The sequence below is a fragment of the Plectrocnemia conspersa genome, unplaced genomic scaffold (genome assembly GCF_051122295.1).
Source record: "Plectrocnemia conspersa isolate PC_06_02 unplaced genomic scaffold, ASM5112229v1 ptg000002l, whole genome shotgun sequence".
NCBI classification, from domain to species: Eukaryota; Metazoa; Arthropoda; class Insecta; order Trichoptera; family Polycentropodidae; genus Plectrocnemia; species Plectrocnemia conspersa.
Window position 1 is genome coordinate 143312 of NW_028277166.1, and position 27605 is coordinate 170916.

Below are 27605 nucleotides of genomic sequence, written 5' to 3' on the forward strand. Positions count from 1 at the left end.
GAAAAATTGAATTTATTATCACAAATCAAGTATTTACAAAGCGCTAATATCACGGGCGAAGTAGCGGAAGAACGTCGACAGGACGGAGTTCATGACGAGGAGGAGCGCTCGGATGCTGGTCATCTTGACGCTCCTCAGCACTGTGGGCTGAAACGGAAACACATAGCAAGTTTTACGATTGTTTCGAAGATTATACCCCAACGGTGCGCTCGTGATTGTGCAGTGGAAGTGCAGTGCTGCTTTAGCATGAACGTGCAGATTACAGATGATCGATCATCGTCCGGAGCTGGAGCCGCTGAACAGGGCGCCTAGCAGAGACGCAAAGAAACTTCCGGAGTCGCTTCCGCCTGCGGTTTCTTCGGATCCGGATCCGTCGTAATCTCCTGTCTGAAATGATTGTGTAGCAAAGATCAATACGTTTTAATTACACGCGGATTAGAGCGACGCAAATTGCACTTCCTAGTTTGTTAATTTCACATTTCTGGAAAATTCGTTATTAAATAATTTTAATAATATTATTAACAGTAAATTAATTGAAGAGTTATTTATTTTAGTTAAAAAACATATATACGAGAGAATTTAAAATAAAATAAATATTAGATCTCAAAAACGCTGATTTTAGACACTTGCAGGATTATAGACGAAATTCTACCTAAATATAGCAATCAAAATTTCGGTAACATTTAAGAGGAATTGGTTAAAAGCGCTAAAATATTATTAGCTATATTTTAACAGCAGAAGTTTTGCATAAATGTATTGTTTGGAAATTGTAGAATAAGTCATGAACTTTTGATAACAACTTTTATAAAATTTGCAAAATATTATTTCGAAAAAAAATGCTTAAAATATCGAACAGATTATTCGACAAATTATATATATTATAATATAAAAAAAAAACAATTTTATTCTAGCGATAATAAAAAACAGACTTTCACTTAAGAGTATTAGAAACGACTGGCATAATTACATTTGCAAAATCTGAGGGTTGCGTTATCTACGAATAGAGTTACATTTATAAAATTATTTTAAGGAATATAGTGTAAAATGTATTCTAGAAATTAGCAACATCAGTTTTTTCCCAACAGGACTTTATCTTTATAGTAAAGCACTCCCAAGCCCACCACCGTAAAGCGAGATTAAACTGGTTAAGCGAGAGCATGCGAGCTTCGGAGCTTTCGCTGTCTTATCGTTCTTCTTATTGCAGTCGGAAGTGACTTTTACACATAGTGAACGCAAATCGGTTACCCCGCTACTTCCCGATATCACCGTCGCCAGGAAGTCGCCGATGAAAGCGCCGTTGTTCATCTAAAAACGTCGTTATAAACGTATTAACAGTCAATCGCGTTCTAATCGATACGAATCAATTACCGCTCCTCCTCCGGTGATGCCGTTGAATATGGTGTTCAAGTACCGTCCTATCGCCATGCCGATCGAGAGGTCGCCGTTGCCCTTCGATTACAGTCGCCGATTAACCTCAATATATCAGTTATTTTCGTACTCGACATGTGTATACTCACGCCTAAAATACCGGCGAAGAGAGCCACAGCCGATCCTAGCAAAACGTTCAAATCGAATCCTTCTCCCTGTAATACAAAATATGAGTAATAATTTATTTATATATGTAAATATAAAAACAGAAACGAAAAGTAAAAAATCTATAGAATATTAATTACTTTACAAATATAGCAATCATAAGAGAAAACATTGACGCAATGCATACGCTTCTTGAATCATCTTGAGTAGGGCTTCCGACTGTTTTTAAAAGAACCGATACCCTGTTCTTTTTAACCTGTATCCGGTCATTTTAATTTCAATGTAATATTCCATAAGATTCCATCACACAAATTACTAGATGCATTAATATTCTTTATATATTACTTTTTACAAAAATAATGAATAATATAGAAGAAATACCTTTTTAATAAATTTTACTTTGCAATTATGTAATGTATGTAGTAAAATACATGTATTATGTTACTGTTTTCTAAATCAATCATTATCCATTGCTTATTAAACAATATGCGTGTGTAGATTAATATTTAGATTAAATAAAATATTGACATTTTATTTATTTATTAGTAAAATTAAACTTCATCGAACATATTCCTATTTTTTTCTCTGATTTTACCGATATTAATTTATTTATTCAATTAGTGCAAAAAAGCAATTAACTGCCTGTAAAATAATATATAATTAAAAAAGAATTATTGATTAATAAAATGTTGCTCATTGTCGTATCTACTGAAATAACTCCTTGCGTTAGAACTACTACATTTGTGTTCATGTCTTTCAGAAATTAATGATTCATTACTAACACTTGTCCATATTGTACCTTAACAGCATTTGTTTTTATTTTCACATCGCCAGAATTAAATCAACTCTTTCTTATTAATCTTGTCTTTAACATAAAGATATCCATTCCAAACATATTTTTCTTTGTATTATTTCCCTGGTTTATACATTTATGATGACTATAAACTAGGGTATCTCAAATTAGTCTTTCCCAACAATTATCTATAGAAAATAATTGTCTATAAATAACACATTAAATATAACCCATATGTGCATAAAAAGATACATACTTCTTTTTTTTTTTGATATTGTGACAGTGTTATAAAACCACGACAACTTTTTGTGAACGTTTTCATTCAAAATTCAAAAGTATACTGAGCTTTTCTAGATTATTGGATTTAAAAAAGGTTTGTTCTCAAAGTTATTTCCAAGACTCATAACATAATAAAATATCTCGTACAGTACAAAATCCACGAATAACATTATTAGTAGGGATAGATAGCTATATTAAAATTACCGGCTTAAGCCGAAATGTTTTATGATATCGGGTAACTCTCACAAGTTATTGAATAAAAAAATCTAACTGTTAAAGTGATCTTTATATTTTGTTTAGACCGTATAATGTTTTAATCTTTTAACTCGTTTCTAAAAAATATTACTTATATTTTTATATGTATTTATATATTTTAATATATAGTAAATCATGTTAATTAATTAATTAATAATAGGGTATTGTTACTAAATAAAACGATAAAAATAAGATTTCCATTACATATTTATCTGTATTGCATTATTATTGTATCGCCCAAATGATCGTGCCCAGTATCAGCGGATTTTTATATAAATTAAATAATCATAAATAAATCAACCGCGATTTAATTATTGAACTGATTGAAATAAAATCCTTCCGTTTTGAAACAACAAATACAAATATCTTATTATTTTTATAAGCATTTGCGACGCACACCTGTTTTTGAGATAAGCGTTAAACTATAATAAAGGGCGTGCCTTTCCAATATTTTGCTTCTTTTAACGAACCAATTCTGCGAATTCGGTCATAGTAAACACGGCCACAAACTTTCTATTCACAAATATTTTTCATAGGCATTTAAAAGCATCTTTTATTGAAAAATTTTTGTGCTACATTTTTTTTGCATTTTGAAAGAAAATAAAGGCACAAAAAGGATCTTGGATTTTAGAGAGTTACTAGTCAATCGGGCATATTGAGAGAAAAAAGAATACATGTGATGCTCAAATATTTCAATTCTTTCATTCTAATATATTTTTCGAATTTAATTTGAGATAATATAATGGAATATTTTACGAATATTCTTATAGTTGAAAATCGGGTTATTAATTCAAATATTTGTCACAGTATAATGCAAAGCAATAGGTGCACCACGTGCGGTCTTATCTCGTACCTCATCAACTCGACGGTTGAGCGTTCTGGCCCTACTTTTAAATGTTAAATCTATTCCTAGCTTACGCCGGGCCGGATTTGGGCATAGTTTTCCGACCATTAATATAGAGTAAATAATATTACATTTTTAAATTTTAACTAAATCTCATTGTATGCAATGCTAGTGCATACTGCAATAAAGTAAAGTTGTTTATGTTAATTTATTCCACTCATAATCGTGCGAAGCGTTTTTTTTTAGTATTACCTAAGATTCACAATCGAAATAGTTACTCGCGTGAGTAGCCTACTTACAAAAGGGAAAGGGGGAAAATGCTTCATTTCGAATGTATTTTTAAATGTCAAAATAAATCTCACCCCACTCAAACTAGTGACGATCGACGCTACTGTAGTCAAAAGCGTTCCAAGATCGGACTCTCCCCCGCCCTGAAAGCGCAAAGATATAATTGATGTTTTTTTATGAAAGATCATAGTGTTATTACTCCGCTTAATCCGGCCAGAGCTCCCAAAAGGCCGCCTCCTTGTCCGTCTCCGCCGCCCGGAGGTTCGTCATCCTCGAACGAGTCTTCATTTGAATCGGAGTCTTCCGGAGAACCCTGCGTCTCGAAATCTTCTTGCTTGGCCGACTTCTTAGGCTCCTCTAGCTTAACTGTAATCTTAGTGAAACTGAGTTAATCGCGCCCTAGTATTTACACCGATAAGTGAAGGCGCGTCACGCGATCGACAGCCGTGACACCGAAGGATACGAAGTGCGTCGTGCTAGAATGCAGCGCATGCAGTGCAATCGCGCGTGAGTAGAAGTCCTTCGCGAAATACCTTCGTCTGCCTGCGGATCCTTTTCCTGGCCGCCTCGTCCTTCCCTCGACTCTACAAGCACAACCGAAAGCGAATCAATCGACAAGCGCAATAATTTCACAACTACTCTATCGACTATACGCATTCGAGAGGATGCGTCTAATGTCCTTTTTGGGTCAAAACCATTATTGTTGCGCGTTTCGCAACGCGCGATGTGCACATCCTCGCGCGTGCACCGAAATACATAGAAACTTATCGGCCCTGATTTCACTGCGTTCGATGGAAATCAGACTTTTTAGTGACGAAACGAAACTCACCGCCTTGATGTTGTCTCTGCTGGAACTGCTCAGCATCGTAGATATGAAGCCTCCGATTCCTCTCCTTCTAGGCGCTTTCGGTTTCTACGCAAATTCATACTTCAATTTTCAACGACACGTTCAAATATTAGCAAAAATAAATATAACTTTTTAAATACTTTCATGATAAATAAATAAAATAAGAAATCTTCTCAAGTAGACGGTCTGATTTATTGAAAGAAATGTTTTGCTAAGAAAGATCATTGGATCAAACTTTTTATCACTCTTGTGCAGGGATTTGCTGCATAAACCGGCTTGCACATTTTTTTGTATTGCAAAATATATATTAATTTGTAATAATGACTAATTATACCAGTAGATAGGGACAGATAACAATTATTTCTAGATCACTACAAAATGAATATTTGAACGTCAAAGAAAAATAAGTAATTTTAATAAAAACAGGAGCTCAATGTAAATATTATGATATGCGTATGATTGGTGCAGATGAGTATATAATGCTAGTACATAATTACTTTTGGAACTGGAGCATTTTCAGGTACAAACAGTGGCCTTTCGTTATTGAGATCGTACCTTTCGTCGTAGTCGGACAATACCGTCACAGACTGTCTGCTGGATCTGCCTTCATTCTAAAAAAGTATTAAACTTACGATTAATGCTTCATCGGCGATTCGGTTCTCAGCTAATTAAGCAAGAGAGATTCCTTGTGTCGTCAATGTTAATTCTGAGTTACGAATGACTACGCATTAACGATAAAATTTTGTAACACATAACTAAAAATAAATGACATAGGTGAGATTACGAAAGATGACACTGAACGACAAGATTTTTGCTACAAAGTTAAAATTAACATACTTTCTCTAAAAAATATACAATATCAATTTTATTTTCTTAAATTATCAGCAAGTCCCTTTTTACGTGAAAATAATATTGTTGCATTTTATAAAATCAGACATTATTTATATATATATTAACTATCGATATAGTTTATTAGCTAAAAAAATCATAAAACCAATCGGTAAATAAATATTTATTTTTTTTCTCGCGACTAACTTCATATCGGTGATTTGGTAATCGGATAATTAAGCAAGAGAGATTATTGATTTCTGATACAAGCTACAAATTACTACGCATTATTGATTTTGTAACATATACGCAACTAATAATATTGTATGTATATAGACAAATTTTCCATAAGTAATATTATGAAAAATAACATTGTGCTATAATTTTTTTAAGCAAAGTTAAATTAATACAGTTTATTCAATAGATTTTATCAGTTTTTCTGACACAAAAATATTTTTTTATCTGTTATATTTATTGCTGCTTTAAATGATACTAAATTAAATAAATAAATCTTGGAATTACATTTATGTTTTAATTCATACATTTGTTAAAAAATCTGACACTGAAATGTGTGGCAATTTTTCACTAGATTTAATTTTAATAAAATTTTTAATTATTGATTTTAATTAATAAATAAAGTAAACATTTTTCACTAAACTTTTATAATAAATATTATACCAGATTATGAAAATGCAACTTTTTTTGTATTTAGTTTAGATATGCTTCATTCGATTCTCACTCATTGTAAATAGTAATATTTATATAAATAATAAACAAGCGTTTCTACTGTGATGGCACGATTTTGTTGCTTTTGACGTCATTTATTAAATTATTTATATTAAAATTATTATTAAAAAAAACGATCATTGACTAGCTAACATTTGCTCTTCCCCTAGAAAACGCTGAGATTACATCTCTGTTGTATTTTATAAGAAATATGTCTGTAATGATAACATCGCTAACTGGCAATGAGCATTACAGCTGCAAATAGAACAACTTGTATGAATCTTTTTTCGCAAAATAAAAAATAGTTATAATAAATTGTCAGATAACAATTAAAAAATCTATTACTGTGAAAAAAAATGTATGTGAGTGTTATGTTATATTAATTTAATATAAATATTTTTTACTGTATTATAAATGAGATGTTTTGTATAAATAAATATATGCGGTTTACCGTGTACTTTAATGTTTAATATTGGTCCAGTGCTATTAAAATATTTGTTTAAAAAAACTATAAAACAGGTATTCGAATATTCGTAGCAAAAAATGTTAGGAAGTCGTATTACACAGTGTAATTACATGAACAAACAGCTATGAGTGACAAGTAGCCGTCAAAAATTATATACTATAAAAAAAATGCTAGTTACAGCAATAGGTTACATTCGCGTATATTTCAGTTTCACTTTTTCATTTAAAAATCTTTAAATTTAATCTAAAAATCTGGAATTATTATACACTATAGAAATATAAAATATCACTTTTAAAAAAAAATAGTGTAGCGATTGATATAATATTTAATTTAGAAATAACATTTATATTTGTAAATATCAGCATCCGTGAAAGTTATAAATATATAATATTATATTTAAATAGAGTGGAAGCAAATTCATAAAAATATTCCTCTCGTGTGATATTACATATAATTCCAGATAATTTGGAATTGTTTCCATATTTACTACAAAAAAAATATAGTTAAATACACATATTTTCATTCAAAAACTACAAGCTATTTTGTCTATATAATATATTTTTTCAGTTATGGAATTAATAAAAAAATATTATTTTAATCATTTAATTTAAATAAATGATGCTTTTATAATTATTAAAGCTATATTATAAGCTAATTATATTAAAATGCAAATTAAATTAAAAACTGAATTGTTAAAAAAAAAACATTAAAAATGGTTTATCACAATTCGTAAAAGAAATAATATTTTATTGTAAATATGAAAACAATATTTTTACTAATTTACTACTTTCACCTTATTTTAATATAATATATAGTTATAATCCAGACGTTTTCTGGTATTAAATAATATATTGTAAATACTTTGGAGGATCAATGTGTAATGGTTAAGGGAACATTTACAAAGTGATTTATATTTTTTTTTAAGAAAAATCTTAATTGAATATTTATATCTTAATATCAAAACTTGTTTTTTACTCGGATTAATAAGTACACGTTGCTCAAATTGTTTGGCTGCATTAATGGAATCATCTTACGCTTTTCAGATTTTTTGTTATCTCCGTATTTTTAGGCAAGTCTCCGATAGCCGCATCGGTCTCCTTCGGCAAAGGCACCGAATTGACTCCTGCGACGGCCCAGACGATCGTCCAAAGTAATACGTTCATTTCGGTAGAATCTGAAGAAGCAAAAAATGGATTTGGCTCATAAGATCCATTGCGCAAGGCCGACTTTCGCAACATAATACTCTAAAATGCACATTTATCGGTGCGATATGTGAGAGGATTTTTTAGCACTATGGTTGCAAAATATCAAAAAAACTTACTCGAGTTGAAGTGTCGACGTTCAGAGGGTTAGTGCAGGTGTGCATCTGGCACGTCGCTTTATAGCTTTGTTCGCCGCCGTTTCAGCAACATCCTGGAGGCTCGCTGGAAGTCGATAATTGGCCGATCATCAGCGGGGCTCGTTCGACCGAAACGAACGGTGTCGTCTTCAATCATCCTAATGAGGAGTCTAATTTTTTAATCGGGTCGCTCGTGATTGCGCGCGTGCGATTATCCTCACTATCAATCACCCGATTGCGGCCAGATTAAATCATCGGTGTCACTCGAGAGAACATCTCCAAGGCTGGGAAATTAGCCTAATCGGGTTAAACCCCTCGAGTGGACGTTGCGAAACGCAACCGATTTCGCAAGCCCTTTCAAAGCGAAAATACTGCTTTTATCTTTTCGAAACGATGTAAAAACCCTTCTAATACAACGTAATTTCGTTACGACAATATCGATACGAACGACCCGTATTATAAATCTGATCAATGCCGGACCTAAATTTTCAATAACGCAAGTGCCGTGAGATTGATTTTTTAACTCGTTTTAGAAAGCGAAGATTTTAAATGTTATAAGGTTATTTAAATCGTCACACCGTAAAAATTTGTGACATATTTTAAGTCGTAGTTCTATAAAACGCTTCCTATTAAGTTTTTTTTAATCAAGCGCTAATAGTGTTATATTGATAATATAAATCAATCTCAAGGGCAAATTAAAAATTAATTTGCATATTAAAAACGTATTTTTTCGTTCTAATCTGTCAGTCGAGATATGTATCAAATGTCAAAAAAATATAATATAAATTATGAGAGCTCTTTAAAGCCATACCTATATAAAAACAAATTAATTGTTTAATATCTTTCGCCGCCGTTTGTCCTGAAAAGATTAAAAAGGGTTCGATTTAACAATATATTATTATAAGAGATATGTGCATTTAAATAAATACTTTGTTCCATAAAATCAATTGTTTGTGCAGTACAATAATAAAAAATGAGCATTAAATAAAATATTTCATTTGTTGTGTGCATTAAAATATTAAAAAATCATCTTTAGTTCAATAAAATATTCATACTATTAAAAATATAACATTCATTTGCTTAAAAATTTATTAAAAACAGTTTTTTTAATGCTCATTTTTTATTATTTTAATACACAAATAAATCGTTTTAGTGCACACTACAAATACAATGTTGCTCAATTTATTATGAATATACATAAATATTTAATGCTTATTGTAATGCACAAATAGTTATTTTTATAGAAAAAAATATGTATTTAAATGCGCATTTAAATTGTCCTCTTAAAAAAAATTAACGATTTGCGATTTTATTTCTAAAAATATTCTGACGATTCGCAGCCAATGGCGGAAAATATATAATTCAAACAAATTAAAATTTTAAATATAATTGTTTACCTAAATAATGAGAATATTTTTATAAATTAATACAAATATGAAAACTCCGGCGTCAATAGAAAATGGAAAGGCAAAAACCAATATAGAGTCATATGTAGCACAGAAATATATATATATATATATATATATATATATATATATATATATATATATATATATATATATATAACATACTGTTATACAAATTATATTCGCAAAGTACAGTTTGGTAGTATAAGTCTCTGAGCTAGTCTCAGAGACTTATTCTACCAAATATAGAAAAGTGAAGAGTTTCTTTGAAACGAATTATAGTAAGCCCGAATGCACGCGTTATATTTTCTCAATTCAACTTTTTCTGATTAATTCCGAGTACTTTGTAACAGCTGCTAAAATGTTACCCACGGTGGTGCTCCATTTTTTCTTTGACGGTTAAAATGCTTTATCACAAGCCGAATTGCCCGTTTTATGCTATATTAGTTACTTATAATTGTGAATAGAAGATAGGTATATAAGTATTAAAATCAATAATTCATGATATTGAAATAAATTAGTCTTGATTCTAAACGTATCGAATATCAGAATAATTTAGAATTTTATATATTTTAATAATGGTTATTACAGCAATGTTACTTCTCAATCAAAGTTGATCCATATTGCAAAATTATTATACGTAGGTATGTTAAAGTGTGCTTCATTACATTGGCATGTTCTTATATTCATACCGATTTATGATGAAATATTAAGCGCGAGATAAGATTTATTAATAAAATAAAACAGTTTCCATAATATAAACACAAATAATATAAACAATATTATTAAAAAAAAAATTATATTTATTTAAAAAATGTAAAATATAGTATAAAATCGACTCTTTGAAAAAGGTTAAAATCAAATAATAAAAAATATTAAAACCCCAATTTAATATTAAAATGTAAAAAATATTTTAGGTGAACATAATTTTAGTTATTACTTAATCAAAGCAGCGCAAATATTCCTTCTACATCCTGAATTACACTTCAACGTCTAGATCTATAAATAGCCGTTGTAATCAAGGAACTATAAAAACGAAACAAGATTTATAATTAAATCATGTCAACGTTCAAATGAATCATTCATTAATACACGTCGAGCACAAATCAATTTTTAAATACTCATGTGTAAATCAAACACAAATCATTATATTGAATGATATTTAAAATAATATATTATCTCCGTTCGAAACATAAATTGTTGAATTGCTACGCTAATGAAGAAGGTTAGATAAGTTTCGCTAAAATTTCGCTTTCATAACGCAAATGTCAAGCATTGACGTTCGGAACGAAGCGAGATGTGTACGTTTACAATGCTGAAGCGTTACGTAATTGCAAAACAAGTGTAATATGTTTATAAACTCGTTTTAAGAATTATACAATATGGCAAAAAATAAATAATTTCTCTCCGTATCTCATTAGTCGAATTTTTTATCTCGCCTCTGAGATGCGTGAAAAAACGAGCCGCGAAAATCCCAGAGAGCAAAGAGAAAAGTCTCCGCGAAATAAATGTAAACAAATAAGTAAACGTCCAATCTTGCCACTCATTTTTGCGTCCTTTATTCGAGATCACTTCGCCGAAGGTAAACGTCGCGTTATATTTACTTAGCGGACCTTTCGTTTACGTCGAAGGGGTTACGCAACAAGATCGATAGATGCTAAAATCGATGCGCTAAAAACACTACGTTACATAAACGCTCATCCGTCTAAATACTATCGAAAACTAAGATCTACGAATTCTTTTATAAATATTATATAATATATATGTATATATATATATTTATAAATAAATCAGTGAAAATTGTCAATCGGCTATGTTTTATTTTAATTTACCGAAAAGAGCGGGTTCGCGATTTTAGTTCGAGCGTTCGCCGACAGATGCCCGGCGAATAAAATTTATTAGCCATTTTATTCGTCGACCGACAATCGTTAAAGAACCATTGTCCTGGCGCGAGTAGAAGAAAGTCTATTGGAGCCTGGAGAAAGTGAAATACCGATGCGAAACGCAAAGTCTTGCCCAAATCTCCAAATCTATTTCCCGAGGGATTGACGAGATTTTTAAACAATTTCCTCTAGTTATATATTGTATAATGTTATTATTTTTTTAATAAGCTAAAATTATTTCCTACACTTCTTTACTTCTTTATTTATTATAGATTAAAAAAAAAATTGCGTGAATTTTATGTATGTATATGTTTGTCAATATCCCTATGTAGTTCTATGGCAAACATTTATAAAACTCTATGTAATATCAGACTATTCTATTGGGTACTTACGAGTGTTTATTATTTGTATATTGTACAAAATGTTTTAATTGCTTTAGGCCAGTATTTATTGGGTCAGTAGCTTTTTTTATTTTAGTCAGTTATACATATGTTAACAGTCGGCTGGTATTTTAACAGTAAACGTTACCATGCGTTACAATACATTATGAAATGGCTATATAAAAATTTATCATGTTATGATATAACAAATCACATATGCTCCTTTGCTTAGTATTTTCAATTTAAGTATGTATGTAATGAAATAATTTATTAGTTTGAGTATTCTCGTAATAATGATTTGAAAAAGTTTCTGGTCGTTTATTATAATCTGCTTTCTCCTACTTTTTTCAAGTTATAATTCAAATCCATATTTAAAGAAGCACTCCTCAAAATGAAATAAAAATAATCAGGGAGACAATAAACAATATTCGTTATGCTGATGACACGGCAATATTTTCGAGTGTCACTTACTTCTCCTTGGTGACAAGCCTTAAATACTAAGGACTGCAAAGCTTCCTGACGAATCACAATCATGTAGCGATGTACCCGATTCTTATGGGTATACGCATTAAGAAAGTGACATTTACTTGATGGGCATTGTCCAAGGTCGTATGCTGCTACGGGAATCTTGTAAATCCGGTGAACAAATAAATATTCTTTCAATGACAGAGGACACTTTTTATGTTATTCTTTCTGGTCGTAACGAGGGCTTTTGTGTAATCCTATCCTTTACGCTATTGTCTTGTTTCCTTGTTGATGGATGATAATTTTGATCACAGTAAATAAACGCGAGTTTGAAGAATAAGACCCCACTTTTTTTAAATACTATTTAATGAACATCTCAGGTTTACGCGTCTACGCGACTTTAGAGATTCATATATATTAAATACTATTAGTATTTATTTTTAATTTAAATAACTATTATTGCTACTGTTTCCGATTATTTTTATGAATAGTCAATATTACTACAAAAATATTTTTTATACAACGCGTTTTTTAATTTGAATATGCAAATTTGACTCATCTACTTTACTCATATACTTCTTATTATTCTTAAGAGTAGATAGAGTAATTAAAAAAAATATATAATAATCAACTAATTATTTATTTATTTTTTTGAATAAATGTTATGCAATTTTAAATGTAGTTTCAAGGTCCATTGCAGAAAGGGTTCGTTAGTTACGGCACTGTATTAAAGTTGTTTATTTCAACCGTAATTATAATTTTAACACACTAACCGAAAAACTCAATTTCAAAGCAACCGCAGATAGCCTCGCTTTGTATGTTCGATTTCTGACATTGTCAGTTATCTGCAGATCACTTCGATTATCATATGTGAGTGATGTGTAACAGACCTTAAGACCTTCAGTCCATTTATGGATAGTTTTTTGATTCGTCGCTTGCCTTCTAATTATCCTTTCATTAGCGAATTTATATTTAAGCTAAGCAGTTATTACTTTGTACTTACTAAATACCATATACAATTATCTGCTATATGATAAACCGGTTATTTAATTAATAATAAAACAAACTTTCGTTTTTTTAGTTAATTATTAAATTAAACAATTATTTGAAATAAGTAGAGAAAATCCGCGTGAATGATTTTCTGCAACCGATATAAATAACGTTGTTATAAAGAAATATTTTTTATCGATAATTGCACATTGCACTGCAACATTTTCCAACAATTGCAAAAGTAAATGCCTATTACCGTCACTGTGTATACTCGACATCGCTCTGACAAATAATATATTAATCTGCTACATTATTTGTCATATATAACTAAACTTGCTTTTTCATTAGGTAAAGTATCTTTAAATAAGCTTCGTTAATAATACAATTTATCAGAAATAAGCGTAGGCGTAGGAGGTTTACCTCGAGTCCTGTATTCGTTGCAAAATTACTCAATTGTTAGAGAAGTAATAATATATTTATAGTTCAAGTAAGTTTTTAATAATTTCCCTCGAGAGTCGATAAGCATAATACCTATTTATAAAATAACAATGACTTGTAATAATTACACACATAAGCGGTAAGGTAACGCGCACGGGCATTTAAGTGTTAATTATTTACAAGCGAGAGAGAGAGAGAGAGAGAGAGGCCTTGTCGGATTGTGTGAGGTAAAAAATACAAAATCAAAGTACAGCGAGAGAAAAACGCTCGAAATCGATTGATGACGTGGCGAAAGCAAATTGGCACTAAAATTTAAAATTGCGGGAGGACGCTTCCCGTGTTGCGAAAAAATTATCAATCGAAAACAATTTTTTATTAACATGCGATGATTCGCTCTTTTCCGCATCACTGTGTGAAAATCGATTAAACCGTTCGCGACTGAGCAAAAAAGTATTGCGTATGCTAATCCGCTCGAGGCCAAAAATTGGGAAGTACTTTATTATAGAGATGAACACTAACTCTTGATCGATTTAGCTTTAATTAATACATGGTAATAAAAGCAAAAATATATTACTATTTTTTCTCATATACAAAGAAGAATGTATTATATTTTAATAAAGTTAGGACTTCTTACGTTTAATTAACATAAATCTTATTTTAAAAACGATCGTATAAAAACAAGGAATTTATACAATTGCTTTGTAAAAAATGTTGTCACCGATGAAAGAAAAGAGAATTATACATCAAACCAATACACTGTACAGACTAATATATGTAAAAAAAACTGAATACACTCAATCGATTAGAAGAAACTAAAAGTATATTTCTATAATTTTAACATAATACATTGCTCGGTAGATTATACTGATAGACGACAAAAAATCGGTTACGAAATCATCAATTTATGTAGATATATTTTTAGACGCCGAGTACAAATGTATTACAATAATTGGTTCCCTCTTTTAAAGTCCAAAGTTTATTTTTTATATGATATTGCCCAAAATTCAGATTAACATAAATATACTCGTGTTCGAGAAGTTCATTGTTTTGATATTTTCATATTATTAATTTATTTAGGCTTAATAGCTAATTTTTACACCAAAACAAATTTCAACCAAACAAAAACAAAACCTTAATGTTATTATTTATTTCTTAATGCGCGAAGGTGTTTTTTTTTATTCCATTTAGGAAATATTATTATACAAATTCACACCTCCGTACATAATTCCCCTGGCCGTACTCGTTTTCTTATACCTAACTATCTTTCAAATTTCTCTAGTTCTAGTATTAAATATAGTACATAAATCAGAAGGCTTCTGTAATAGTCCACAAATATAACTTCACTTAACGTCAAACTTTAATGTAAAATGATAATAACAGCAATGTGTATATTATGGAAAAAATGAATAGTGCATTTTTTTTATAATATTTGAAAAAGTAACTATGCAATAATTAATTTAAATCAAAGGCAAAAAGTCGCACAAAAGATGCGATGCAATTTAAATGACAAATTCCGGTGATGCTGCTGCACCCAGAAAAGGATTTATAAACTATTTTTTTGTAAATAGTGTCAAGCATAACTAGTCCATAGGACGAAAGAATGAAATGTAAAAATATTTCTTATTTGCACGACGAAGATAGTATATATTTCAAGACTATCTATACTTTGCTTCAGACATTTAATATAGTACAGTATAGTCACGGTTATTGAATCACTACAAAAGCCTTGAGACAACCAGCAACGGCGGTGCAAACGTACTAATAACACCTTAATGGATCACTTACATATTGAATATTTCACAAAACGTATTTTTATAATATCATTTACATTAAATAAAAAAAATATTTAAATTTCCACCATAGACTAAAAGTTTGGTTATCCCTAAAAACAACAATTTTAATTTAATCCTAATGTGAGTGTTTCAACTACATGCACAATTAATTTAGAGGGCATTTTAATGACCATTCTAAACAAGTGAAAATAAAACTCTTCTCGATGTAATGCCTAACAATGGAAGAGAGATTTTGCGACTTCACGGACCACCTATTAGCACATCCGTCCCGAGACTATCGCTCTTTTATGATTCTTAAACTTTTGAGGAGTATCGCCGTACATGTACGGTGGTCGATTTTTATGGTCTGAGTCGCTTTTAAGTGAATTAGCTAAGCACACTAGGTGTCTGTCGTAATTATCTGCCTTTTAATCCAATAACTCATAATTAATTATGCCATTCATATCCCACAAAACGCATAACATTATCATAATAATGCATAAACGCATAACATTATTATAATATCCACTTCTCATGTTCAGTAACAATTCGACTTAAAAATAAATCTTTCAGTTCTAAAATAAATCATTACTGGCATATTGAGATTCGCTGCGCGAGATGTTCTAGTAAACAATTTATGAGATATCGACAAAGGCGAAACCTTGAGCTTTTGTATTAGCTTTTGTATCGTTTATCTTGTACTTGCTTTGATGGCAGCCCTAATATCTTCACTAACAACCTTTCTCTTACGTAGATATTCAAAAACAAAATTACCGAAACAATATTTTCAAATTTAATGGCATCCCTGCCTATTGCATTACAGATGCTTTTAACTGCTATTGTCGCATTACAATCGAGATGAAACTCAAAAAGCATAATATATCTTAACTGATATTATTTTCTCTCCACTGTCATTATTGATTTAGGGTTGAATATATCGAAACAAAAAATATCTCGTTACTAATTAACATCATTGATACGACTACTGTTAACAAACACAGAAAGAGTAGTGAAATTATCATTAATTTATAAAAAGTTATACATTTATGCAAATGTAAGAAAAAAAGGCGAATACATTAATTTATCTATATTTATAAAATAAATGTTGAATGCAACGTCACACCTATTTGACCCCAAATCTAAAAGTAAATATTTTAATTTTAATATATCAACGGGTAGTTAAAACTACGAGTTGTGTTTATTGAAAAGGTAATTTGATCAGATAGTGAGCAAATTACTTTATATCAGTATTAGTCACGCTATATACTTACTTAATGAAGTATTAAAGTGTAGTGACCTATCCATCTGTATTGAATAATAGATTTTTAAAGAAATGTTAGGAGAATGTTTTAACGAAACATATAGCGAACAAGACTTTTGTATGGTAAAGAATACCTCTATGATATAGCGATAAGTTGCTTCGATCAGATAACACATTAAGGTAACAAGACAACTAAAGACAACTCTAAAGTTATGAAATCTCACAGACGGTCACATTAAAATGCGTAGGTGCTCCACCGCGATTAACGTTTTGCCCACTCCGGTCCTTAAACAATACATTGTATTTAATTTCACAAATGCGACAGATTACTTGATTTTTTCTAGCAAAAAGAAGTACAGTATATTTGCGATATGACGCTAAAATTTCGTTTCTGGCACAATTAACACTTTAAAAACCAGATTTATTGTAGTGTTAACCAGCTCGATATGTCCAGCACATGTGTTCAAATCCCATACGGACCTAAAAGTTTTCAAATTTCTATCGTAACTGAGTTGGTGATTATTATATAATTTTAATTGCGAACGATCATCACAGATTAGATTTATAATTTTCTGTATATAATAAAATATAAATGGGAATATTTTATATTTATTTAACAACAAAAAAACGTCCAAAAAGCCTGTAAAATTTATTTCACTTTTGCCAGTTTTAAGCAAACATACGGATGTAATGATTTTTTTATAATAATAAAAAAATAAACCAGTAGTATTAATAAAAGGACAGCAAAATCATAAATTAAATTACACTTTATTAATTTTTCCTCACTTTAAATTTGTAAATATACGAGAATTCAGCCCTGTGCTCGCAACCAGTGGAGCTCGCGTCAAATTTAACAGACGTATCAAATCAAACGTAGACCTTCAAGACTTTTCACTTCAAATTTTGTGTAGTCAAACCGTCGCCTTTGAATCGACAAGAATTAACTCGAGTTTGAAAATCTACATACATAGATTCTGGATGAATCTCATATACATATAGAAATATCAATGGTTCGTACAATAATTAAAATATAATATAAAGCATGCGTATCGTGCAGGTTATTGGATTATACTATGCAATTTTTTAAGTTAAGCAGTGGTATATTGCGCGACTTTAGTTAATCATCCGTGCGATTAAGAGATTATTATGCTAATTTCACAAAATCTATTTATTCAGTATTTATTGACTCGAAGCTCATTTGCTTTATCTGAACACATTTCATAGTATAATAAGCGGATTTAACTCATTAAAAATACCTAATCGATTTTTTTACGCATTTTTTATTACAATTAATTTTAACGGAACGTCAATCGGACACATAATAGCTAACCTTTGGCACTAGCGTGACGCATTCTATTTGCATAACTACTTATCTATTTATTTTACGATACTCGTTGGAATGTCGGTCTTAATTCGCTAATATTTATAACCGACGTTGGGCAACGCATCGCGGATGCGAAGACGCGTTCACGATTTGTTACGATCTATCCAAGTTACGTAAAGTACGTGCGATAGTTTCTCGCGTGCTCCAACTGGAGTGTGAAATTGGAGATGACTTCCTTATTTTTCTTCGAAATTATTTTTGTGCGGAAAATACACAGAAGCAGCTTTCGCACCTCGTCCTCCAATCGTCCTGCGCGCTTTCCGTTTCATCCGATGGCGTGACTTCCGTCAATTAATATTATATATTTATATTGGAATTATGACTAGTGTTCATTGACCGACATCGAAACAATGACCGAACATCACGCCATTGTCGATATAATCGCCTCGATTCTTACACTCGACGATCTTAGCCTATTTTAGCCTAATCGTAAATACTTACGACTGTTAATTGCAATAATCATTTTTTAAACGTCCGACCTTGCGGCGATATTTAGATACAATTTTCAATTTGTTTTACACGAATAGTAAACCGAAAGTGAATTTATATGCTGGCAGTGTATGGATGATAAATAACTGAACATGCGTAGATAAGATCAACGCTGTGCGAATGGAATATCAATTAGAATTTCCTCGTGGAAAAGGTTTAAAAGTTATTTATGACAATGTTTTAGAATTTTGCTAACTTGAAACGTATTCATGTATCGCAAAATTAGGCAACTTTTCCGTGGGAGAATCTCTGATATATTTTTTTCAAATTATAATAATTTTAAGGAAAAATACAAAGTAAAATTTCTAGCTTCATACTTGACAACTTTACAAGAGAAATAAAAAACTAAAAAGTCAACATAAAAATAGAAAAATTAAACAATATCTCAAGTTTGTAATATAATAGATAGAAATTTTTTGAGCATATGTATTTTGATTAAAGGTACAAGATGGCATTGTTAAGTAATTTTCACCCAAAAGTGGAATTAGAAAATTTACACTTTAAGCCATCGAAATGATTAATTTAGCCAAATAATAATATGAATACATATTTTATTGCGGCTGAGAAAAATAGGTTTTTAAGACACCGAGACATTTAGGGACGAATCAAAAAAGATTTATGTTTATTTTAAAAACAATTATATAGCTCGAAATATATGCCTGTGAAATAAATAAAAATATTTTTAAATTATATTCAATGTTTTAAATTTAATCGCCTACCATAATATGTATTAAGTGACAGCAGTTTCAGATGAAATTGGAGATAACAAAAACAAACAATAAAAAATGTTACGTGCAGTAAATAAATTTACTATAATATATGGCAACATGACCAGCAAAGAAAACACGACTAATCGATATGTTCAATCATTTATAATGCCTACTTGAAATATTTCGCATAAAATATGATTTAAAAAATATGGATAATTTTTATATTTATTTGTAGCATAGAAATGGTTAACTCATACCCATAATAAATTATATTACGATGTTAAAAAATACATAAAAGCCATTTTTGTCATGAGGCCCGAAAGCATTGTTTTTATAGGGCCCGGGTGCGCTTTCGGCGGCTCTTATTACCCATTTTTTTTTTTAATTTTCTAAAGGTAATAAAAATTTGGTCAATATGCTTATCACTGTGAGGATATTCGATCTTCAAGATTTCTGACCCAATTCGTAGCCTTTTTAATATGGTTCACTGAAGCTGTATTAAAATTGAATACACAAAGTGATGGTGGTCTGCTATGAAGGCCTATGCCATTCACGATTTGAAGTTCAAGGAATAGGCTCGAGCACCCGACATTGCTAGCTACCTATGAACTTACAAACTAACGTTCTAAAATTAGCAGACGCAAACTCTATGACGGTTTGGAGGAATTCTGTACTAATCTCATAGCGTGGATCGCGTTGATTAAACGTAACTTTTTTACCCGTCAAACGAGAAGCAGATATCAAAGAAGACGGCAATTATACACAAGAACGATACTTAAAATATGTTTTAAGTGTATTTTATTATTATATAATAAAAATACGGTCGTTACTTATGCACGCAATAGTATATAGTTAAATCAATGTTAATTTAATGCGGAAAAAACTGATGACAGTACAGCTTACATAGTGTTATTTTATTGGCACTTTTTCCAGTGAAAGCTAAAGTTTACTTTCTTACTAATTCATTTATCTAACAGGCAAGATTCGTTCTAAGCTTTATATTCAAATCTAACAACACTATTCCCTAGCTCAATCGCAGTCTTCTAATCGGTTTATTGCTCACCCACATTTTTTCCATTCAACATATTCTAGCTACACGAGAGAGACATATCTTGTTGCATTTTTGTTGTTAACAACGTTGCAAGAAGATCTCAGGACCTTTCTCTCGAACGTGACGTAACGCTACATTCTCCACGTTTCGCATCTACGAGTTGCAATCGGTTTAATTACTATGATATAGGTCCAGTGATTTTTCAGTTTATAGTCACACTATCGGAAATATAGTGTTTTAATTTTAGAAGATTCAAGGCTTCGTCTATAAAATAAACAAATTATATAGCTATCCATTAAATTATGAATCTTTCGTTTATTGCCTGCAATTTAATTTTACGAGAAGGCGATTCGTAACAAACTGGTTTGCTTTTTATTATGTGTATAGTTTTCTTCTTATCGGTAAAGTGTCTACTCGCCCGACCCAGTTACTCGCCAAGGACGATAGAGTTTCTATTTTAATCTTGGACCGAAAGGGCTTGTTGCGAACCGGGATAACCAGTTATCTCGCAACCGCAGACCGAATCCGGCGAAGAAGCTTCCGGAAAAGCGTCAACCGGAGCGGTACGTGCATCTGGAGAGGTAGACTCGCGAATCGAGAGCAAAGCGGTGGGCGTGGTCACTTTTGAAAGTTGCCACGGGGGGAAGATATTTTTACGTCACAGCCAATGCGATATAATGTATTCCATAAAAATATATTGAATAAATTTACGTTTAAATTGCACTCGTTTCGTAACGCAAATGCCAAAAAATAATCGCTCCACTAACGCAAACAAACACATTTTAGCAAATAATTATTATTATTATTATTATTATTGCTGTTGAAAAATTACCGTTGCGATATGAACGGGTGCTAACGGCACGTATTGACAATTATTCGGGGGAACAGTCAAATAATATGTTTTTATTATTTTTTAGTCATATTATATAATATAAACTAGTTTGTATCAATTAACGAGTCCTGCAGTTAATACCTGTTTTCCAAGGTCATAAATATAAATTGGCTAACTCCATATTTGTCAGCTGTAAATAAAATACTTTTTTGCATCCGTAGCGCAGATGAAAAAATGTCAAGGAACAACGGGGTGAGTAGGGATGCTCCGTGAATAATACGACTGTATGATATTGTAGCTCTAGCGACCGATTGATTTATTTATTTAATTATATCGTACTTATAATTAAAACGTAATGAAATTATTATCGCATTCACATGTATATAATAGTAATTACATATAATTCTATTAATAAATTACACGTGTATATAATAATAATTGAATGTAACGTGTTATTGTGACAACACCTTGAGTCTGATACAATACTGAGAAAAATCTATAATAATTTTTGCGTCCGAACATTTAAATTTACTGTGCATTTTATCGACCGCGCTTTTGCCGAAACATTATTTCATAATAGCTTTCCAAATTGTATTGTATAGTATATACAGTAATAATTACATATATGGGTATTTGAAGCGATTAATTTGCTTTTTTAAATTTCATATTGTGCTAAGCTAATGTTCATATAAATAATTATCTTAATTATAGAACAACCATACGATGAACACGAAGATACTTATTCTAGGAGAATAGAAGACAAACACTAATAGCCTTCAATTTTAATTATTTTAAAAGCATATTTTCAGAATTGCATTTCTGAAAAGGTATCAGTAGCGTCATTCGCAGGTCGTAGCTCCACTTCGGGTCGGTGTCGTAACGCGAGCAAGGTAAACAGGCGCACGCGAACGACCCCACTCACTACACCATTCAGACCTCTACGTATAACACGTACGTATAATAAAAAATACCGATATCCACATGCGAGTTTCAAACGAGGGGTACGCAATTATTTCCACTCATTTGACGTTTTCCATTGCTTGACTTTTCGGACTGCACTTTCTAATTCTTTATACATTCAAATATTTTCGCAAATGTTTGCAGAGCCGACAATGGAAAAAAATAATAACACCGTCCATGAATGGGATCTCGAGAGTTTTGTCAATATCTACGTCCACTTTTTACGCCTATTTTCATCTAGCAGTGAAACTTTTACTCGCGAATAGACTACTAAGCGCTTGTCATACAATCGCTAATTAGTATTTCGATAAAATATACACAACCAACGTTTCAAAACTTATTAGAAGACAAATTATGTTTTTTGACAACGTCTGTTGTCCTCAATTTAAACGATAAAAGATACATCATTATGGAAACTGACGTAAGTGTGAAAAAAATGTTTTCTTACAATTAGAAAAAAACTAGCAATGTCGTAAGCTTGCAAATCAATATGTAACTGATATTTTGAATAACTAAACCTAATATTTCCTACTTGTTACACTCCACTCTCAATCAGGGACGTCATTTGGAGGGTCAGGTGAGATCATTTACTCCCCCCCCCCATGAATTTGGCCAGGTAAATATGTTTAAGCAAATAGTGTGAATCTTAATGAAATGAAAATATAATAAAAAAGTTACAAAAAAACATTTTACTAAATATGCGCAAGAAATTACTAATTTATAACGACAATTTCAAAATTTTTATGTTTAAATATATGTTTATTTGACATTATTGTAGAATTATCTCTAACAATTTTTCAGATGCAGTTATTAGATCTTCAGTCATAAAGATGCATTTTATTTAATGAAATTCTAATTTATATAAAAATGCATTGCATTGAAATAATATAAATTTGAATGAAATCGAAGTATTAAAAAAACACTGATTGCACAACTTTTGCCCCCCCCCCTCCCTATCACACTCTGGAAAAAGCTAAAATGACGTTTATGATTCTAAACCAGAAATTTTCGGGTTATCCTTCAAAGAAATCTAAAAAAAACATTCTCGAATCTATCTCAAAAGTATTTTTTTAAATATGTCTTTAAAGTGAAATCATATTGGAAAACGTTTTCACCGGTAAATATATATTTTTTTCATGGAAAATATAATTTATCTGGCAGGTGTTAGTAAATAATAATCATTAATTATTTACATACGATATAAATGTTACAGTGATTGTATATTTTTAAGTAAATTTTATATTTCACTTGTGAAGTCCAAATAAATTTTAACCAGTAGATACATATTTCTACTAGCGAAAATATAATGTGCTAATGAAATTAAATGCTGCTCTAAAATGTCAATAAATCTCAATTTGTGACAGTTGTGAAACGTCCATTTGGTGTTCAAACCCAATCCTATCCTACACGAATTAACTAAAGTCAAGTCCAAAATACAAATTAAACCAACTAATCTCTCAGGGAAAATATGCAAAAAAATAAGCACAGAGAGATATCGTATTTCGCATATTGCTCCATAGTTTATCTGCACTTCGATATTACACTATGTTTTAAAAATATGATGTCTGTCATATTTTTAAAACATAGTGACATCAGATACTAAAGTTTAAATTTTCTGTTGTTATCTAACAGGCATTACAACCGGCTAAATCAGTACCAACTTGTGATATATATATATATATATATATATATATATATATATATATATATATATATATCACAATTATTGTGTGTTTTCAATAGTAGCGCATTTTTATAAATAAAAATTTGAGTTTTCTGTTCGGGCCCGAACTCATGGTCTCTGTATTTCGAGTCTTGATCTTACGACTTTTTTTTAATAATATGTTTAACAAATAAAAACAAAGATTTGAAGAAGAGTAGGATCATTTACCCCTTTCCTTTATTATATACAAGACGAAACGGTCCAATAAAAATATACTATATCTTAACTTCGCATTCGAATTGAAATACGCTAAAGTTCAGCCTAAATTCTAATCTGATTAAGAGTTAAACTAGATCTTCGAGACGACTCTAAAGTATTTTTTGCGACTCGCAAAGAAAATCAGATTTTTACACTAAATATAATATTTTATTTTTAATATTTGATAGAATAAAAACATATTATTTTATTTTGAAAATATGATAGGATAACTAGCACTGACTTTTAATTTGGAGCCCAAAATGTCAGCATCAAAAATAATAGTTAAACGACACTGATATTTTTTATAATATCCATTTAGTTATTTAATTTGAACTAAAAAAGAGCACCGATACTCTAGTTAGTTTAAGAATGCATCAGTGAGGACAATTTTTTAACTGCGCCTTTTACTGCACTATCACATGCAATTGTTATTATTGCGAGGGAATGGACGGTGCCACCGTGTGCACCTATATTAATTCATTCTTACATAAACCAGAGTACATATATATTTATACACATATATATTCGTATGCAAATATGATTAAATAATATTTTTTAATTTTATATTTAATATACTTTGCATAGTGTGTCTATTAATATATAACAACATACTGTCTGATTTTATAAAATAAAACAATATTATTCCAACGTGGCGTATTTTATAAAATAAAACAAAAGATATTTGAAAGCCGTTCAAAAATATTCAGAATTATATTATTCTATTTAAAATATTTATTCTTATGTTTAATGTATTATGTGTAAATATAAAATATGTTTCATTTGTTTTCATTGTTATTGAATAATACTATTTGAATATACTCCCCAATAATTTTTCAACGGGTGGAATATTAATAATACTATAAAGCATTGCTCCCTTTGATCAATTACTAGGCTGCTTGTTGCGGAAAAGCGTACATACTAGGTTTATCATATTTATTGCAGCCGATTTAAAAAGCAAAGCTTCGAAGATAAAAACAATTAAAACCCAAAGCCGCAACTCGAAAACTACGGAGTTCCAGGGTGATTTAAAACGGAAGAACCCTCGAAAAAAACGATAGGTGACTTACTTTCTAAGATTAACACATTACGTTTACTAGGAAATGGATTACAGTGTAGATATTTCCTTTCACCTTATATACAGGAAAAATTACAGTAGAAATTCTAGCATAGCGTTTCATCGATAGATGGATTATAATATGCTTTCCTGTGACAATTCCTTAAATTTTCTACTAATATTGTTGTTTATACTACATGTGTATGTATATTACAAATTGTAACAATACATCGCACTAATCGTAAATTAATTTTCATAATCAATTTATGTAATTATAATTATAATTAATAATTTTAGACTTTTGCCAGATTTGAACGCATGATTTTTCTTCGTATTGATTTATTGCCGTATCATGACAGGCGTTAGCCCGAGGCGTTAACAGCGCATGTGTAACAATACCTTACATAAATAATCTAGTTTTAGAAATTGAAACATTAGTTTATAATATAATTTCAAATGACAAATGACTAATCAGACTGGAATTTTTATTGATAGTATCACAACTTAATAGATTCTGTTACGGCCTTCAGCATATTCACTCAGGTCCAGACATTTATCAGTGAGATGCAATGACCTATACTAAGTGCATATTGTGCTTGTTATTTTAAATTATCAATAATACTTTTTTGATATGATTTTACTGATTCTATGGTGATATTATTATTGTATTGGATATACTATGATATAAATATATCTGTTGCTAACAGTTTTCACGTAAAAAATAATAAATTGGTATATTATTTAAATCAACAGCTGCTAAATTATTTTTTTTATATTATTTAAACAGACGGAAATCAATCATAATGATAGAGCTTTCAAAATTCCAACCAAACTTTACGTGTATAAATATGTCCTATAAGACATTAAATGCGAAATCTTTTGCTCAGATATAAAAAGTATCAATAATTTGTATATACAACTTATAAACATAGCAATAAGGCAATAGCGTTAAAGTCGCCACAAATATTTCATTGGAAATCAATAAAGACATACTGTCGTACGTTTCTTTACTTTGACAGCTTTAGCTATTGGAATCGACATTTTTTATTTCCATTTTATATAAAACCCGCTTTTCTGCTGCTTTTAGAAAAAAATATAATATGAATATACGCCAATCAACTGGATCATAATATTTTTCCAACCGCCATTCATAATGGCAAATATAACTATTTTTCTGCATCGTAATTTTCAACGCTCGATTATGGTGAGCAAATTTTTGCCATACGTAAATGCAATAGTCCTTAAACTAAATAATATATTCTTTGTAGTATAGTATAAGTGTGCATGTATTAGAATTTTGTAAAATTTATTTATTCAGAAATATCGGTATGTATTTAACTGAGAGCAGCGGTTGCCAAGCTTTCAGAACTCAAGGACCACTAAACTAAAAAATTGTATTTCCCGGAGCACTACTATGTTTTTTTCATACAAGTAGCATAGCATTCTAACTATAAAATGGTACTTATTTTAACATTTCAAGCTATTTTCAAAAACTGGATATTATTAATGGATATATAATAATGATATAATGACCCAATTGTAATAAAAAAAACATAACCTATAATCACAGATATATTATTTATGAAAAATATAAAAAAAAATTGCTTTTGTATTGTGTCAAGGATATTATTTTTGCTTATAATTGATATTTGTTTAATGATTTGAATCTATGTGTCAGGGATGTTTCATATATACATTAATTTATTTGTGTTTATATTTCATATTTGTGCAAAAATAATAGTCACGTTCACATAAAGTTGTATAATTATGGTATGTATACATACCTAAAGGCAGTGGAGTAGCTAAGGGGTGGGGGAGGGGAGGTGTGCCACGGGCGGCACTTGCTTAGGGGCGGCATTTTCGCGATTCTTAAACTTAATACGCTAAAAATATATATCCACGAATTATTAAGAGCGAAGTTTAATAGGTGAAAACAATAAACAACGGGTTAACAAATGCCCGAGTGGTCATAAAATGCCACTCCAATAAATAAAAATATTTTTTGCCGGCCCTAAAATTTGTCTATTTGTCTAAATATATATATATATATTTACAAGTTAAGCACCGTGTTTCTGAATCAAAAAGCTTTGCATCTCCGAAAATTTGGTTAACAAATCATTAAGCTACATCGTTACATGATTAAAATAAGTTGTAGCTTAAGCATACATAAAAATATGTCTGAAACTTGAAAATCTGACATCAACTTGAAAAAATATTTTACAATTTCGATACCCTCAAAAATATAATTTTCATGTAAGTCACAAAAAATGTTAGCTAATGTTACCGGTCTGTTTGTTATAACCTAAAACTAACAAATTATTTTTTTCAAATGATAAAAAACAAAGAAAACGTAATATGCAACTGAATAAGCAATAAGTACAAAATGAAGTTTAATTATTTCGTGAAGTTTA

The 27605-nt window shown here is 30.4% G+C and overlaps 1 protein-coding gene across 1 annotated transcript in view; it reads right to left on the minus strand.

The window, feature by feature from the left end:
• The window catches only part of LOC148237209 (uncharacterized), a 40815-nt gene continuing 13210 nt past the window's right edge, over window positions 1–27605 (minus strand). Inside the window, exons 2-13 of the mRNA XM_088205734.1 lie at window positions 8181–8356; window positions 7894–8033; window positions 5337–5450; window positions 4822–4905; window positions 4526–4576; window positions 4192–4365; window positions 4067–4135; window positions 1518–1583; window positions 1369–1449; window positions 1246–1305; window positions 264–387; window positions 1–147 (exon numbers count right to left, since the gene is read on the minus strand). Of these exons, the coding sequence (XP_088061860.1) occupies window positions 274–387; window positions 1246–1305; window positions 1369–1449; window positions 1518–1583; window positions 4067–4135; window positions 4192–4365; window positions 4526–4576; window positions 4822–4905; window positions 5337–5450; window positions 7894–8022 (942 nt within the window). The 5' untranslated portion in view covers window positions 8023–8033; window positions 8181–8356 and the 3' untranslated portion in view covers window positions 1–147; window positions 264–273. The remainder of the gene's footprint in view (window positions 148–263; window positions 388–1245; window positions 1306–1368; window positions 1450–1517; window positions 1584–4066; window positions 4136–4191; window positions 4366–4525; window positions 4577–4821; window positions 4906–5336; window positions 5451–7893; window positions 8034–8180; window positions 8357–27605) is intronic.